At 55.9% G+C, this 17,538-nt stretch overlaps 5 protein-coding genes across 5 annotated transcripts; 4 read left to right on the top strand and 1 right to left on the bottom strand.

Moving 5' to 3' along the window:
- Positions 1-117: 117 nt before the first annotated feature.
- Positions 118-2,396, top strand: LTHEOB_8297 (Mitochondrial carrier protein; the record flags this gene model as incomplete). Its single annotated transcript, XM_035517758.1, has 4 exons — positions 118-297; positions 354-1,547; positions 1,605-1,767; positions 1,828-2,396. 4 exons carry the CDS (start codon positions 118-120, stop codon positions 2,394-2,396), a joined length of 2,106 nt encoding a protein of 701 aa, XP_035370417.1.
- Positions 2,397-4,309: 1,913 nt separating this feature from the next.
- LTHEOB_8296 (Zinc finger C2H2-type/integrase DNA-binding protein) lies at positions 4,310-5,808 on the top strand (the record flags this gene model as incomplete). Its single annotated transcript, XM_035517757.1, has 3 exons — positions 4,310-4,441; positions 4,505-5,198; positions 5,705-5,808. 3 exons carry the CDS (start codon positions 4,310-4,312, stop codon positions 5,806-5,808), a joined length of 930 nt encoding a protein of 309 aa, XP_035370416.1.
- A 6,412-nt stretch (positions 5,809-12,220) lies between these two features.
- Positions 12,221-13,942, top strand: LTHEOB_8295 (Amine oxidase; the record flags this gene model as incomplete). Its single annotated transcript, XM_035517756.1, has 4 exons — positions 12,221-12,504; positions 12,586-13,281; positions 13,342-13,760; positions 13,818-13,942. 4 exons carry the CDS (start codon positions 12,221-12,223, stop codon positions 13,940-13,942), a joined length of 1,524 nt encoding a protein of 507 aa, XP_035370415.1.
- A 184-nt stretch (positions 13,943-14,126) lies between these two features.
- LTHEOB_8294 (Uridine kinase) lies at positions 14,127-15,760 on the bottom strand (the record flags this gene model as incomplete). Its single annotated transcript, XM_035517755.1, has 6 exons — positions 14,127-14,884; positions 14,938-15,051; positions 15,104-15,146; positions 15,197-15,341; positions 15,425-15,552; positions 15,611-15,760. The coding sequence occupies 6 exons, from the start codon at positions 15,758-15,760 to the stop codon at positions 14,127-14,129; spliced, it is 1,338 nt and encodes a 445-aa protein (XP_035370414.1).
- A 376-nt stretch (positions 15,761-16,136) lies between these two features.
- Positions 16,137-17,342, top strand: LTHEOB_8293 (CTLH domain-containing protein; the record flags this gene model as incomplete). The annotated part of the gene is made up of 4 exons (XM_035517754.1): positions 16,137-16,139; positions 16,193-16,278; positions 16,476-16,671; positions 16,854-17,342. 4 exons carry the CDS (start codon positions 16,137-16,139, stop codon positions 17,340-17,342), a joined length of 774 nt encoding a protein of 257 aa, XP_035370413.1.
- Between the last annotated feature and the right edge of the window lie 196 nt (positions 17,343-17,538).

Here is a 17,538-nt window from a genome sequence, read left to right as displayed (position 1 = left end):
CACGAGAACTTGCGCCCTCGACTTCCCCAGACTCGCCCCGTGCGTTTTCCCTCCGACCGCACCCCCGAACACTCATACCTGTCAATTGTCGCGCCCTCACCTCCCGCGACTCCAACCATGGCTTCCGTCAAGGAATCCGTCACCGAGGCCCTCCTCGGTTCCACCGAGGAGCCCAAGCTCAGCGAGCAGGCCAAACAAACCTTCTTCCGCTATGCCATCAAGGATGACGCTTCGGGCGAGCCCTACCTGGGCCGCGAGCAGTTCATCGATGCCGTCGCGCCGCCGAGCGAGGACTACGTACGATCCCTTCACCTGCACCCTCTCACCCTGCACCATGTTGATGCACAGAACAGCACAAGATCAAGCGCGACCAGTACGGCATCCTGTTCGAGGTCGCAGACCGCAAAAAGACTGGCCGCGTGACTCTCCACGACTGGACCAACTTCGATAACCTCGTGTCGAAGCCCGATGCCGAGTACGAGATCGCGTTCCGTCTCTTTGACGTCGAGGGCACCGGCCTGGTCAGGTTCGACAACTTCCTAGAAATTTACAACAAGCACAAGGGCGATGATGCTCTGCCTTTTGACTGGAGCTCGGAATGGGCGTCATTATACATTGGTCGCAAGAACAAACGCCACACGATGACGTACCCGCAGTTCTCCCAGATGCTGCGCGGACTGCAGGGTGAGAAGGTTAGGCAGGCTTTCTTGCACTTCGACAAGAACGGCGATGGCTACATCGAGCCCGAGGAGTTCCAGCGCATCATTCAGAACACCGCTGCCCACAAGCTCTCCGACCACCTGTTGGACAACCTGCACACTCTCTGCAACATCTCCGCAGGCAGCAAAATTTCCTACGCCAATGTGCGCGCCTTCCAGAACATGATCCGCGAAATGGATCTTGTCGAGCTCATCATCCGCAATGCCACCAACAAGAGCAGTGATGGCAAGATCACCCGCTCAGACTTCTTGAATGAAGCTGCGCGCATCACCCGCTTCTCCCTCTTCACCCCCATGGAGGCCGATATTCTCTTCCACTTCGCCGGTCTCGACGAGCCCTCTGGCAGGCTCGGTCTCACCGACTTCGCCAAAGTCCTCGATCCCTCGTGGCACACGTACATTGAGCGCGGTACGGACCTGGTGTCCGACATTGGCACCAAGACCTTTGCTAAGACGAAGACGCTCATGCACGACATCTTGGAATCGGCACACCACTTTGCGCTCGGAAGTTTGGCTGGTGCCTTCGGTGCCTTCATGGTCTACCCCATTGACTTGGTCAAGACGCGCATGCAAAACCAGAGGAGTCAGCGTGTTGGAGAGCGTCTGTACAACAACTCGATCGACTGCTTCAGGAAGATCGTCAAGAACGAGGGTTTCCGCGGTCTGTACGCTGGTGTGCTGCCTCAGCTCGTCGGTGTTGCGCCGGAGAAGGCTATCAAGCTTACGGTGAACGACTTGGTCAGAGGAAAGTTCACGGATAAGAAGACTGGTAACATCTGGTGGGGTTGGGAGGTTCTCGCCGGTGGTTCGGCCGGTGCTTGTCAGGTGGTACGTATAGTCGATTTGGCCTGAAATGGTGGGGCGCCCAACTAATGATCTTGGTAGATTTTCACCAACCCTCTGGAGATTGTCAAGATTCGCCTGCAGGTTCAAGGTGAGATCGCAAAGAACGTCGAGGGCGCGCCAAAGAGGTCAGCGATGTGGATCGTCCGCAACCTGGGTCTCGTCGGTTTGTACAAGGGTGCCACTGCCTGCTTGCTCCGTGACGGTAAGTCCATCCTGATGTGTTAGTTGCTATGGCGCATTTCAATCTAAACAGTTGGTGCAGTTCCCTTCTCGGCCATCTACTTCCCCGCCTACAACCACCTCAAGAGGGACGTCTTCGGCGAGTCGGCGCAGAAGAAGCTCGGCGTGCTCCAGCTCCTGACGGCGGGTGCCATCGCTGGTATGCCGGCTGCTTACCTCACAACTCCGGCCGACGTCATCAAGACTCGTCTGCAGGTCGAGGCACGCAAGGGCGAGGCTACGTACACGTCGCTGCGTCACGCGGCCAAGCTCATCTGGCAACAAGAAGGGTTCCGCGCTTTCTTCAAGGGCGGACCGGCGCGTATCATGCGTTCGAGTCCTCAGTTCGGCTTCACGCTCGCGGGCTACGAGGTGCTGCAGAACCTGCTGCCCATGCCGGGCTCGACGCATGGCGAGGGAGTGGGAGGCCACGTGGAACCGGCAGTGGGCCTGCAGGCGGCAACGGCGCCGCTGCCGTACCTGCGGAGTCGCAACGCGCTGAAGATCATCTTGGATCTGGACGAGAACTTCGGACGGCCCAAGTTGCCGGCTGGCGCCAAATGGGAAGGGTTCCCTGGGTTCGGCGGCAAGATCGTCGGTTCGTCATCGTGAGGGAGGGACGGGAAAAGAGTGGAGCATTGCTGTGGGGAGTCTGGTGTGAAGGGTAATGCATAGCGCCGCCAGAGTGTCTGTTACGTTGCGGCGTTTCCTGGCGTCATCGTCTCTGCCTTGATGGCACTGTTCCCCCGTCGACGGTTTCCTTTTTTACATGCGTCGGATAGAGTTCTGGCAAAGGTAGAGCTCGCGCACCCAGCTAGAGGTAGAAATGAATCTGTACGATACTTGCGGCTTTTTTCGGGGCAGCACATGCCGGCGGCTGGCTGCAGGCGATAAGCTCCGACGAACTCGAGGCTTGCGTGTGTTTGGCGGAAAGTCGTGACGGGGGGCCTGCGGGCGGGAGGGGAATGGATTGTTCTCGACGCGCGATCGACAGTGGGCGGGCGCTGGAGGCTCAGCCGCGCTGCTGCCGATCCGGGCGGTTTCGAACGAGGGCACGTGAAAGGAAGCCGGGAGGAGGGCTGGCAGGCCGGGGGCCCCGGGCTGGCCGCCGCGAGGTACCGCGACAGGCGGCCAAGCCATGGAGCGCTGGGGAGCGCCATCGCGCGCCGGCGAGTTGGCGGGCGAGAGCCTCCTCCCGCCGCGACGGAGGCTGCTCCAGCCGGCAGCAGAGGCGAACGCGCGCGCCCCCTCCATCCCGCGGATTGTCGGGGCGCGCCCAATCAGCCGGCGCTGCGCCAATAGCCTATTCCCAATAACCCGAGGCGGCGAGGCTCACGTCGACGAGCAGCGCGTGAGTCGAAGCAGCCCCATGCGGTGAGAGCACAGCCTCCGCTCCAGTCAGGGAAGCGCGGCTCTGGCAGCGCTGCAGAGTCGCCCTCCACCGCGCTTGACCGACACGACAAACACCACGACGCGGCCTGACTCGAGCCGTGCATACCGGCGCTCCCGCCCGCTGCGCTGATTTGAGCTTCGAGAGCCAGAGGGGGCGTGCGCCGCAGCTCACTCAGCCTCGCGATACTCCGTTCCACATTCCCAGCGGCCTGCACTGCATTGCACCGCAGGCAGCGCACCACTCCTCGCCCGTTTTTCCCCAGCCCCGAGGCCTGGCGCTGGCGGCCCACCTTGGTCGTCCAACGCACCGCAGCCGCGCCCGCCCTGGCCAGCTCGCAACCACAACGCTTGTCAAGCACGCTGCCAGAAGCCTCCGCGCTCTTCCACCACCGCAATCGCAGTCCTCCGCTCCAAGCCAGCGCTGACTCCACGCCCGCGCCTCGGCCCTCCGCAAATTCAGCCCGCTCGCGCCCACCTGCACGCTCGCGATCGACGTTTAAGCTTCTCGCCCACCTTGAGCCTCACGGCCTGCCCGCCTCGTCGCACGCGGTACGTCGACGCTTCTTCCTCTCCCGCTCCCCATCTCTCTCTCTCAGCTCTGCTCTTCTGCTTTCTTCTGCTCGCAATTCTCCGATGCGCCCCGCCCTCTCCAGCCCAGGCACTGTGCCCGCGGGCGGCCCGCGCGGAGCTATTGCCCGACTTGCGGCTCTCCGCACAACTAGCTCTGTGCTGTCGTCGCTTTGATTACTCTCGTATACGTCTGAGTATGCGCTGCTGGCCTCCGTCTTCTTCTGTTTGATGATTTAATTTCTGTCTTGTCTTGCTGCGCGCCTCAAGTCGTCGCCGCGAGGCTGCCCGTCCAGGCAGCCATAATTCCACCGCCGCACTTGCTGTCCGGTCCCACCAGAGCTTGTCGCTAACGCAACTTTTCGTCCGTCTAGAAGCCATTGGCTGCAATCCCACCCACTCAAGACACAAAACTATTCAAAGCACCCAGCCTGCTCTTTTCCCGGCCCTTAACTTTATTGAGCCCAAGCCAATTCTTGCCGAGCCCCGTGCCGACTCAGTCTAGCTTCTCGTCCTGACCCTGAGCACTACTGCGGGAGGCTCAAGAGCCTCTCCTCTAATGCCGAATGTCCCACTACGATTCTGACGACGCTTATCCCAAGTCGCCTGGCTTGCAGCCAATAAAGATCAAATCGACTCCCTCGCCCTCTCCGCCGCCATTCCCTCCGCAGCACAGTGCGCCTGTGATCACTCAAACTGTCAGTCCCACCACCTCCTCCTCCCGCAGAAGGAAACGAAATAACCGGACTCGGCCGAGCCAGGGCGATACCGTCCTCCTGAGCTTCCTGGACCCCAATCGGCCGGACATCGCCAGAGCCGCTGGGGAGAGGGCCCTCAACTCCGACTCAGACCCAGAGCCGAGCGACTCTGAGGACGACACTCCAGGCTCCCCTATGCAAACTAACAACGAGACGACGACAGCCACAGTCCGTATTGCTGAGGCCGCCCTCAAGAAGTTCAACGGCGATGGGCACTCTGTCGCTTCCAAGCCCGCATTGGCACCTCCCGTAAAAACAACCGTGACAGAGATCAGACCGGAGCACGACACCGACATGGATCGCCATTCGCCCAAATCCCGAGTCGAGGAACAGCCGACAAGAAGGGAGAGTACCCATTTCAACCAGGGGCTGCCCACTCCCGAGAACTTCCCCAAGGGTGGCACTGATGGGCCGACCCCAATCAGCACGACGAAAGCGGACCACTCGCCAGCAACATCGCCAAACCTGCGCGACTTGGCCATTCCAGACTCCCAAGCTTCCCCTGACGAGAGGCTGCCGGCCCTGCAGAATCCCACCTCCCCGAATCGGGACAGTACGGCTGGCTCCCCTAACCAGAGTCTACCTTCCTTCCGCCATCTGAGCGAAATAGCGGAGCAGGCGTCTCAGGAGAATGAGCACCGGGCAAGCATTGACCATAGAGCAAGTTTCTCGCACCGTCCGTCGATCTCGTCGACTGGTGCGCCAGCTCTTTCTCCAACACTTGTTAGCCGATTTCCCCCCAACGGGAACTCGCGCCGATCTCCCCCGACTCAGTTCCCGCCACTAAATCCTTTGTCGCCCGTGAACAGCCACACCGGGGCTGACATTAAGCATTCACCGCCGTCTAATTATTCAGTGTATGCCAGCAGCCGCAGGCAATCGTCTCTCTCAGATACCGCATTTCCACCGCCTTTGACTCTCAGCACCACCTCGACAAATGAAAGTTATGGATCGCGTGGCTCTGATGCCTACGCCCACAGCCCCCCGATGAGGCCTCGGAGCGACTCCCACAGGATGAGCATTGATGGCATTACGCATCCCAACCCGGCTTCAATTCAGCACGTGCCCCCGCATGGTAGTACGGGATTTAAGTGCGACTATCCAGGTTGCAATGCGCCGCCTTTCCAGACGCAATACTTGCTAAAGTCGGTTTTTCTGCGCGGTAGCATAAACTCAACGAATCCTTTGCTGACATTCACATAGTTCACATGCCAACGTGCATTCACAAGCGCGGCCGCATTATTGTCCAGTGCCTGGTTGTTCACGTGGAGAAGGAGGCAAGGGCTTCAAGCGCAAAAACGAAATGATCCGACATGGCCTCGTGCACGATTCACCTGGTTACGTTTGTCCATTTTGCCCTGAGAGGGACCATAAATATCCCAGGCCGGACAACCTGCAACGACACGTCAGAGTCCACCACGTTGACAAAGACAAGGACGACCCACAACTCCGAGAAGTTCTCGCCCAACGGCCCGAAGGTGGAGGCAGGGGAAGAAGGCGACGAATCGGGTCTTGAACAACAAAATCTTCTGAACATGCTTGCTCGCCCATCCGGATTATATCTGTCATTTTAACATTTTCATCCCTCGAAGATGCCATGCATTCAATGAGGGTGAACGCTTACTTATCTTTTTTTTTATGTGGGCGGGCGTTTGCAGAGGGCGTTTGACTATGGAAAGGTATAAATTCTCGACCCTCGTTTGATACCACTTTCCTTCGAATCTTTTCTCCATGCGAGACGGACAGTTCATGCAGACGTCGTTTTACAATCTTCACATTTACAAAGCGAAAGAAGCCGCTTTCTCGGTCGCTACTGGCGTACTGCATTTTTGCACTCATTTCACGGCCACTACAGTCACGATTACAGGAGGATACCTTTTTCTTTTTTTTTTGGCGAATTACCCATGATCTTCTGCACCGGTTGATGGCAGGCGCCAGGGACGGAAAAGACGAGAAAGGAGCATAGGATGGGACAGGACGGGCAATGATTCGACAGCAGGCAGCGCGGATATCCAAGGGATTGATCTCTTCTTTCAGGAGGACCAGGAGGAATTCTTGCTTTCGACTACCTTGCCTTTTTCAGGTGTGGAGGGTTTTGAGGCTGCCTTTTCTTCCCCTTTGACAGGCGTGGCAAAAATGTTGGAGTCTTCTGGAGATGCTTCGGCTCCACTCCTCCCCGCGTGTCATATTGGGCGCTGTCGACGTCGACTACGCTTAGCAGGACATAACAGGATAAAAAAAATCACGCTTGCGATGTTGCGCGCTTACGTTATTTACGGTCATGCACATGCAGGTGGGGAATGCTTCGATAGTTTGTGCGTGCCACAGCATGAGAGAATAAGGCGGACGGAGGTGAAAATGCGGTGTTCCATGAATTGCCAGCCCCAAAGCGGCTTCGTGCATGAGGGCAGTTGCCAAGACTTTTCATTTATGGCCTCGTGCCTGAGGCTCTTTAAGCCTCATGATTTGATGGGAGGATCGATTTGAATTAGGGCTGTGGATGTACATACGAGAGGCTGCGTGCATTGCTTTTCCCTCATTGTCTCTCGTTCCTTTTTTCTTTCTTTTTCTTGGGGTCTGGATCTTGTGTCTTGTGCAACCTCAGTTCCGACAGTCTGGGTCAGCCAGCCAGCCTCAGCCCAGTTTCAAGACATTTGCTTGGCTGCAACTGACTGGAATTAAGAAAAGGGCGAGAGACATGGGGGGGCGATGTAAGCCCGAAAGCGAGGAGAAGAAGAGACAAACGAACGCTCAATCGACGGCCAGCCGTGTGGAAGGGGAAAGGATCAGCGGTCGTTCTGCATGCTTACCCTAATCGTTATCTGGTCGCTTTCTTTCCGCCCCGTCAGGCCTTCTCGGTTCTTTCACCCACTCACCACTACACTATTCGCTTCTTTTCTGGTTCGTTGGGGAAGTGGTGGCACGGAGTTTGAAACAGGAAACACGTGTTGCGCGGGCAATGCACGAAGACGACCCGAGCAAAGATGAAGATGACGCTGATGAGTTCTGATTTTAGGACGAGAACGACGAATGACCACTACGAAAACTGCTCGTTTGTCCTGATCTTCTCTGCCTATGGTTCTCTCGCACTTGTCTTTCTTTTTCTTTTTTTTTCTCCCCTCGCCGGCACTTGTCACTACGTACCGTCTTCCTCTCTTTTCCCCTCTCCGCGTCGATCACGGGTAAGCAGAGACACAGTAAGCAGCCATCCGCGCCCGTCAGCAGCTTATCTTGTCAGCAAAGTACTATTCTCGGACCGGAGCTGACTGAGAAAAGCGAGGGATTCAACACGAAAGGGTGGTCGGTCGTTGTGCCTTGGCGTTGGGGAAGAGATGAGCTCACTCACTAATGGTAGCCTTGGACGGTGCGTTTCAGAGCGTGGTACGAGTAGAGGAATGGGCAAAAATGCTTGCATTAATGCACGAGAAGTATAGGTTCTGGCCTGTCTCTGCCGTTCTCCAGTCCTTTCCTGTTTCGACGCGCGTGCGAATGGCTATTTTTTGGGTTTTTTATTTTTTATTTTTATCTATCTCGTGCACGTTTCAGAATTTGCGTGTTGGTGGTGTACAACGACACGGGATTGGGGGAGCGAGCGGCCGGGGAAGAGGGTTGCTTCGCGACTCGAGGTCTAGGCCACGCGGGAAAAGAGAAGCCCTGAGGAAGCAGGATTGTGGGGGAATGGGGAAAGTCGGATCGATAACGAAAGCATGAGAGAACTTGGCATCGCGCGTAGCTGCCGCTGTCTCGCTACGTCTTTCGTGCCTGATGTTTTTTTTTTTTCGGAGGCATTGTTACTCAAAAATGCTAGCTTTGTTACTATTCCGTCCTTGCTCTTCACAAGACTATTATTACCCCTTGTTGGTAGCACAAGACACTTTAGAAGCCCTCGCCTCTTTCCTCAAGCGGACTCGTGCTCCTCGACCGGAGTCGCGCCCGAAGCATGTGCGTGCTAGGGTTTTGGGTGCGGCGGAACGCGGAAAGGGCAGCAATGGGCAGCAGCAAATCACAATCACATCGCGAAGGATTGTGTCTAGACCCTCTGCATCGCACACAATTACGTTCCCCACCCCCACGTCACGCATACGACGAAACTGTGAGTTGGATAGCTGCATCCGGTTCTAATTCCGCATTCTCTTCCCGACCAACGTCGCTAGTCACCACTGCTGTCCTACGGGCTTGCTCTGATTTTAGCAACCACTGTCGCCCAGGTGCTGCACCGAACCAGAGCTTCTCCTTTCGCGACTCGTCATGGCGTCAGTTCGCTCCACCTTTTTGACTTGCGAGACGGTGCGCATAGTCGTGGTTTCCGAAGCTTTATCGCAAATGCCTTCCCTGTCTACCTAACCGACCCTGCACAGCAGGGCTTGCCGTCTGATCTGCTCACTCTTCATTTTTAGGCTTTGTGACTGTTTATCTGCAGCGTCATTTTTTGCTCCAATAACCTCTATCCTATATCGGACTCCAGATATCTTGCCCTTTTCGCAACGTAAAGGCAAGGCGTCCCGTCCGACTGCTTAGGAAATTAATTCCCCTTTCTCCCTTACTCTAGCGATTCATTCTCCCTCTACTCGGCCACATGGGCGGTAGCAGGGGCGTTTTGGCGTTGGGTAGCATGCGGCGAAGGCATGGTACGCTAGGAGACTGACGTTGCAAGGGGGGGTGAACAACGCAGCCCCATATCGATATGACAGCGGTCCTCAAATGCGACTTTACACATGGGTGGCCCGATGGAAAAGTCGAACAAGAGTTTGTAGATGCTCAACCGCAACCATACACCCGCGAAGTTGGGAAACCAGGTCATGTACCTCTTTTTCTTTTTCATCTTCCTTCCTTCCGGCGCCAGCTCCGCCACTTTCAGCTACCCGACTGCGAACTACCGGCATGTGAGATGACCATGGCGTATTGTTTTCGCGCCGCCGCGACCTTTTCTTTTCTTTTTACTGTCCAGCTTAGGAATGGTAGATGCGACTACTTATGCCCGTCTATGTCACTTCAGTTAGTCCGAAGACTACGATGCTAGTCCGATCCGTATTGCTGACATTGATCGAGGACAGAAAAGCCGCCGGAGTACTGCTGTGGACGGAAAGATACCATGCAGTGACAGCGTCGGTAGAGGAGACGTCCAGACAAGAGATTCAGCTCCGTCGTAATTCTGCGGTACTAAGGGAATTGACGTCGTAAGCGGCGGGACGGACTGTCACGCTGTCAAGGGGTTCGATCAGCGGGCGCCGGCGCTTCGGTTCTCTCCACTGTTCCTGGCCGACCAAAGGGTCGGCGTGAGGCACTTTTTACTTGTTCCTTCCTTGCTTGCTTGACGTACCCTATCCAGCTGCGGGACCGATGATGGGCACCACACGACAAGCAACAGCAGCAACAGCAACAGCAGCCTCAAAAAGCCTCAAGCAGCCGCCATCTCGTCGATCGCTCGCACAAGATCCAGTCTCGTCTTGGTGAGCGAGGGCTCTGCTACTACTGACTCAATCCAGCTGCTGCTACTGCGCCTTTTGCATGTGATGAGGCGGAAGGAACAGCAATTGGAGCCAGCTACCATCGACGATGGCCTTCCAGACTGCAGCCGTCACCAGCGTTCTTTCGACGGTATGGCCAGCTGAACTTGCCAGAGCCATTGGGCGGCACGCCTTGCGTGGTATCAACAGCCACCTGGGATGCATTGCTGGTGTGTTGCGGCTCCTGATTGGCGAGACATCCCGAGACTCGGCGGTACTTCTGGGGACATGTCACTCCCGCGTGAGCCTCGTGCATGTGGGTAGGAGCACTGCGGACCTGACAATTGCATGCGCCTATGTGGAGTAGCACCGGGGAAGCACCTTGGAGCACGTATTCTTGTGTGTTCTCGAGCCCGCCCTTCGTTCGAAATTGCAGCCTTGCTTGTGCACTATTGCTGATCATGCGTCCACATCACTTGACAGTAGCGGCTGGTTGTGCGGAAGCCATTGGCAATTGATGAAAGCGGACGGGCATCCGGAGGTTTGCTTGCATCCGCCTGTCCTGCAGAAGGGGATCGACACGACGATAGGAGGAGGGGGGGAGAGACGGGAGCCAAAAAAGAGCGGCAGCGCGGGTCGCGGTCTTGTGGTCGAATGATTAGTCACCGTTTGCCCGGTCTGGTCGCCGTGTCTTCATCATGACTCTTGCGTGCCTGTCGTGCGTGGCCTGCTTTTAGCGCGGGCCCACCGGCACCGCTGGCCCGCCGTTAAAGGCTGGCCGGGGGGGGCTGAATGTGCGGGGGAGACCGAAATTGGCGCTGGAGGGGGGGTTCACTGGCCCTGCCGAAACCCCGAGCCTCAATTCCTTGTTTTTCCTTCGCTTGCGCCAAAACGCGGCTCTTGACTTCGGCGAAGAGGTGGGCGAATGAGACGTCGAGGTTGGCGTCGTCGTCTTCGATCTTCATGCGTCCCTGCTTATCCTCGGAGGTACCCTGCCAGCGACCCGCCTCTTGTCTTCTCCGTCTTTCCTCAGCCCAATTGGAGCTGTTCGGATGGCTATCCCGTTGTTCGCTGGAGCCCTGCGGCTCTCGCGATGGAAAACGGCGGTACTAGTGCATCTTTGGTTGCTCAAGTAATGTCGACGACGACCAACGTCTTTCAGCGGTACTGCGCATCCTTGTCCTTCCAAAGAATCAAGACCAAATTGCATGCAGCGGCCATCCGTCGGATCATGCACCGGAAAGCCCAAACTATCACCTGTCATTCCGCCGGATGTCCGCGGAAGGCGACCTTGTGCCGCACCGGGTGTTTGGGCGGCAGAATGGGATGATAATGCTATTGATGTGCTGTTCATTCTCTTCACTGTCTTGAGACTTGTTCGGACATTTGTGTTGACGAGTGCTCTGTCGTGCTGTGCTGTTCTTCATGCAAACCTTGGCATTAAATGTCCTCGCCCACTCTACTGTGTTTAAGCAGCAAAGAAAGTGGGATAATTCGGCCTTTAGCTGTTGAATTGATAGCATCATCTATGCTGAGTCGTTCGATCTCGAGATGAACCATGGGCTGGAATTGGCAACAGAGCTTTCATTGTGCAGTAAATGGTCAGCTCACTAAGTGTTGTAAGCCAACAATAGCAAGCAGATCTTATTGCTCATGCATTCGTGTTGTTGCTTTGGCCAGTGGTTTGCGTCCTGATAAATATCTTATGTCATCTTTTGTCGTTGCCCCTGCTGTTGTACAGTTCGAAGATGAGGAGTACTCTACATACCAACCTTGGTGCTATTGTTGGATCTTGATTGCCGTTCACAAATGAAAGCCTCTACATCATTTAATTTCTAAAAAGTATCCCGTAATCCGTCTGCAGATGGGTTGGGCCAATAGTGAGCTGATACATCTTGCGCATGCACCTGCTGGTCCACAGACTTCGCTATTCTCCAGAGAAAAGGGAAAATAATCCAGAAGAGAACCGAGGTCAGACGTCATTAAGCGTTCAAGGAGGCCGGATACCACCGCATATTTGCGTAGTCCATGCGTTGAGGGTCGTTATCTGAAAAGCTCGCTGTGACCTGCCGTCTTTCGTCTGCAGCCCTTACCTGAATAGGCAACTTTGTGCATGAGCCTCCCAGCCGACCAACAACAACACATACTACTCCCCACAGCAGCAGCCTCGATATACGATGGCGCGTCGATAAGGAGTCTATAAGATGAACGCAGATTTGGGGAGAAGGGGGAGCAACTCACCTTCAGGGAGACCAAAAATCTACAATCAATAATGACACGCTCTCAAGAAGGCTTCATTTGGACGTCTTCCGCCACGAGAAATGGCTTGGAAACAGACTCCATAATTCCCAGCACTCCTGCTTCCCAGCTCAAGCCCTTTTACGATGTTATCGTCATTGGCGCCGGCTTCGCTGGCCTCATCGCCGCACGCGACCTCTCCCGATCGCACAACCTCTCCGTTCTCCTCATCGAAGGCAGAGACCGCATCGGCGGACGCACGTGGACCGCGAGAGAGCTAGGCGAAGAGTTCGAAATGGGCGGGACCTGGGTGCACTGGTTTGGCTCCTCCCCACCCTCTTTGCTTCTACCAGGCAGAATCTGCCATGATGCTTTGCCTTGACTCTAACTCCAGGTTAGGAACCAACCCCACGTCTACGCCGAGCTCTCCCGCTACAACCTACACCCGCGCCTCAAAACCACCGCGGGCAACATCGCCGCCGAACATACATTCTACAAAGGCCAGCGACCTGACGCTATCGTGCAGACCATCCCCCCAGAAACCGTCGCAGCAACCGCCCAGCGCGTCGCCGACGCCTTCTTCAGCCCTGACGGCCAGCCCAGCAGGTACTGGATGCCGTACCCGCACGACCCCTTGCGCAACAGCAGCGGCCCTCCCTCCTCTTCAACCTCCTCCTCCCCGGCGCAGCAACAGCCATGGCGCACACTCGACCACCTCAGCGTCGCGGACCGCCTGGCGCAGCTCGACCCCTCCTCCTTCTCGGCCGAGGAAAAAGACGTGTTCGAGACGCTGGTCGCGAGCTTCGGGTCGGCGCCGGGCGCGGAAATCGGCTTCGTCGAGGCGCTGCGGTGGTACGCGCTGGGCGGGCACAGCATGCAGGGCGTCTTCGAGCTGGCCGGCGTGTACAAGCTGGGTGGCGGCGGCATGACGGGGTTCGCGAGGGAGGTTGTTGGCGAGTTTTGTGGGGATAAGGTGTTTGGCGCGGTGGTGGAGAGGGTCGAGCAGCAGGATGCGGAGGGGGTGAAGGTGGTGGTGGTGGCGCGGGAGGGGAGGAGGGTGTTTGGGGCGAAGCAGGTGGTTTGCACTGTACCGCTGTAAGTGTGAAGCGAGTGGTGAGTGGAGAGAAAAAAAGGACGGAAGCTGACGCGTTGCAGGAACTGTCTTGGGGATGTGGCTTTCTCGCCGCCGTTGAGCCCCCTCAAGCAGGAAGCCATCCGTCACGGTCAAATAAACAAAGGCGCGAAAATCCACATGCGCCTGGGCGAGGTCGAGCCCGGTTGGTTTGCGATGGCTTCGCCCAGTGGTGATTCTCCGTGGTGCTTTGCTTTCTCGGACCACAACGGTACTGGAGCGAACGGGGCAAGTGGCACCTACGCTATCGCCTTCGGTTACAACGACCGCATTCCTGACCCGACGAGACCCGAGAACTCGGCACGGATTGTTCAGTCGTTCAAGGAGAACCTTCGGCCGCAAAGTCGTTCTGGAGCTGAGGTAACCGCCTACTTGACACATCCATGGCACCTTGACCCGTTGGCCAAGGGCGTCTGGTCCTGCTGGGGCAAACAAGCTATGAGTAAGTACCTAGCAGAGCTGCAGTTGCCCCATGGTCAAGTTATCTTTGCAAGTGCAGATTGGGCAGATGGTTGGAGGGGATTCATAGACGGTGCCATCGAGAGAGGGTACAGAGCTGTGAGAGATGTGCTGGAAATGCGTAAAGCTGAGAATCAAGGAACCAAGGTATCTGCGAGGCTGTGAAGCCTCATGTGTGAAATGATGTAAATGAAATTCGAAATTCGTATTCACATGGTTGCCCCAACTCTCCACAGAAATGGTGTGACAAAACTGACGCCGTGCTATCGTGAATGTTTACATGTTTTTTTGTGTTCTTTATACATCATGTACTCACCGGTATGGCATTTTAATACACCACTTTCGGATCTCAATGTCCGAAATACCTCTTCTCGACCCATCTCTCCTCGTAATCATCAACCAGGCGTCCGACAACTACGCGGATATCCGGGAAGACGTGTGTTAGCCTTCCTACGCCCAATTTGCCGGCCATATAGGTGACAAAGACGATATTCTTTTCCGGAACGCCATGGTCAACCAGGATCTTCACTGCCATGAGAGCTGCACCGCCGCTTGACATTTGCGAGTCCATAAGCAGGACGCGCTCATGTTTTTCGATGTCCTTCGGGAGCGCCCTGTAATGCAATTCTGGTTCTCCGGTTCGATGGTTGGTCTGGATGAGGATCCTTCCGTTCCTTGAATCAGGAAGTACCCTTCTGAAAGCCCTCTCCAATGCGCTGCCGCCACGGAGGATCGTCACTGCGCTCGTCTCGCCAGTGGGCTTTAGGCCTCGGTAGACCGTGTTCATAGGCGTGGTGACATCGACTACGTCGAAGTGCATGCAGACAAGAGACTCTTCGATCAGCAGAGCGCCAATGCGATCAAAGTAGAAGATGAAGTTCTCGCGATCAAGACTTGGGTTGATCAGGAGAGTGTGAATGGCCCTGTTTTGCCTTGTCTCTGGAAGAACAATGACATTGGATGACAGAGAACTTTCCTCTGCGAGCTTACCCAGACGCATGAGCTCGGCTTGGTGCATCCTCGACTTCAGCGTGAGAATCTTGTGAATGCGGTCGGTAACCATCGAAATAGCAACCTTGTTCTCAACACCACGTGGGACAATAAGGTCTATGCAAGTTAGATGTCGAACTTTGATTCGCCGTGTCTAGATGAGCACTTACCTGCAACCTCTCGCTGAGGTGCAACGTATCTGTGAAAGTTGGGCTTCACAAACAAGAACCACTGCTTGATACAGCCCTCGATGTCACGGCCACGACTCTTGACATCGCGCACAACTAACGGGCATCTGGTTAGAAGAGTCGTGATCGGAAGTTCACAGAGGCTTACGTCGTCGTGAAAGACACAGGTCGGGCTCGGCGTCCGCAAAAATCTGTGGAAGTCAATATTTAAATTGTCACATGATATCACGCGGCGACTAACCTTTAGGTCGAGCAAATCCAACACGCGCTGATCGTGCAGGCCGAAAATGCCCTCGAGAATGAGGACGTGTGGCGAGTAAATGGTGGTTGTTTTCTCTTCGCGGTTATGCTTGGAGAAGGAATACACTGGAACTTCTACCTTTTTACTTTGCGGACGTCAGTTTGCCTCTTGCTGGAGGAGTTTGGGACGGCCGAGATAAGAGCAAAAGCGCGGGCCTACATGTCTTACCCCTGCTTAATGTCGCGCAACACCTCTACAAGGAGATCAAAATCGATGGCTTCGGGTGCATCGAAGTCATATTCGTTTCTGAAAGCCTTGGCCGACTGCTCTGGGGTCAACGGCTTGTAGAATGAGTCCTGGGGAGCAATCGGGTAAGCAGGCGGGCGAGGTGGAGGGGGTGCAGTCTAAGCCCACCATGGACAGGATCACGACCCATGGCAGGTTCAGGGCGGAGATGATCGCCAGGGAGAGAGTCGTCTTTCCTGAACCGGAACTACCAGCCACGCCGATGAGGCTGGTGTTCGCCCATGGTGGGGAATAATGGGCCCTCTGGGCGGTGCTCATTCTGTGTGTTGGGCTTGGGAGTTGGATGAGGCGGTCTAAAAGCACATGGTGGAGGAGGGAAGATATACGAAATAGGCGAGCTGCGATAGGGTCCTGCACCCTGGCTGCGCAATGACTAAAAATGTTCGCGGTGGATTCGAGGATGTGGTCCAAGCCCGGGGAATAGGGCGGTGCCGAGCGCGCACGTGACTGCCCTCGGCAGAGGCTTTTCTCCTTCGCGACTTCCCACATCCATCGCTCTTCCTCTCTCAACACCTCATCCCACCTCCACCACCCCTCTTCGCTCGCTGCTCACTGCCGCTGTCTTTCGCGTCAGGACAGCGCGGAGATGACCGATGGACATGCGATAGACTGAGGATTTCTTATCTGCAGCACAATGGTATGTACGGCCCCCCGCTCTCACCGGCCTCGTTCGGCTTCTGACGCGCGCAGAGCTCCTCCACGGTGGTCTCGACGGCTACGCCGAGACCTACTCATAGCTTCCACCGTCGCGTCGACGAGATCAAGCCCTCCAAGTCGTACGTATGCCTTTGCCGCGCCTGCACCACCTACCCTGCCTACCCCGCCCGCCAATTCCATGATGTGTTAATATCAAGTTGGGAATCTCTCCGAAAACCAATGTGGAGATTAAATTTACTTGTTTCTGATCCTGCTTTCATTCCGCACGCTGCTATGGACCTGGGCGAGTCTTCAGATGCTGACTTGCGCTGTGCAGAGACATCAACCATGTCATCATGGACTACCTTGTCAGCGAGGGCTATCCCATGGCGGCGAAGCGATTCGCGCTTGAGGCCAACATCCCACACAGTGCCGAACCGCAATCGATACAGGAGCGCGTTGATATCAGGAATGCTATTCATGCGGGGAACATTGAGTCGGCCATCCACAAGATCAACGATCTCAACCCTCAGGTCAGTACACCTCTCACCACCTTTCCCCCTTTGCAATGATTATCGAAGTATCATGCACCACGCATAATCACCTCCGGGTGTTGATGATAAACAAACCTTCAGTCCTCAGTATGACATGCAACTCATTCACATTGACGTCACAATACATGAAGCCTTGTCAAAGACATTGCTAACTGACGCAGATCCTCGATCACGATGCAGCCCTGCACTTCGCACTCCTGCGCCTGCAACTGATTGAGTTGATTCGGAAGTGCATGTCGAGCCCGAACGCCGACATCACACCGGCGCTCACGTTCGCAACGTCCGAGTTAGCGCCACGTGCTCCAACGAACCAGGAATTTCTTGAAGATCTCGAACGCACTATGGCGCTTCTGATATTTCCTCCTGAGAACCTGGCGCCGCCGCTCGCGCAGCTGCTCGATCCCTCACTTCGGCAAACGGTTGCAACAAGGGTCAACGAAGCCATTCTGGCCAGCCAAGGTGCCAACCGCGAGGCTCGTATCAAACAGCTCGTCAGGTTGCGTGCGTGGTCAGAGAACAAGGCCAAGGAGGCACGCAAGCATATTCCTGCGAATCTGAGCTTGGGGCTGGACTCCGAGAAGACAGCCGACGATGATGATGACGAAATAATGAACAACGGTAATGGCGAAGCGGATGCGATGAGGGACTGAACTACTTTTGTCCCACAGTCTCTCTTGCCCAAGGATTCTAGCATGGTGTTGGTCCATGGTGACGGCGTTGATACTCTGGCGTTTTTCGGTCCGGTATGGGAACGGCTTCTGGGATGACTACTGGGTTCGGCTGGCATGGGCGTCTAGTAGATTGCCCTGTATCATCTATATGTCCTTGAACCGCTACATCATCCTC

Source organism: Lasiodiplodia theobromae, assembly GCF_012971845.1.
Source record: "Lasiodiplodia theobromae strain AM2As chromosome Unknown scaffold_26, whole genome shotgun sequence".
Lineage (NCBI taxonomy): Eukaryota > Fungi > Ascomycota > Dothideomycetes > Botryosphaeriales > Botryosphaeriaceae > Lasiodiplodia > Lasiodiplodia theobromae.
Note: the sequence above shows the minus strand (reverse complement) of the source record. Positions and strands in the feature narration are given on the sequence as shown.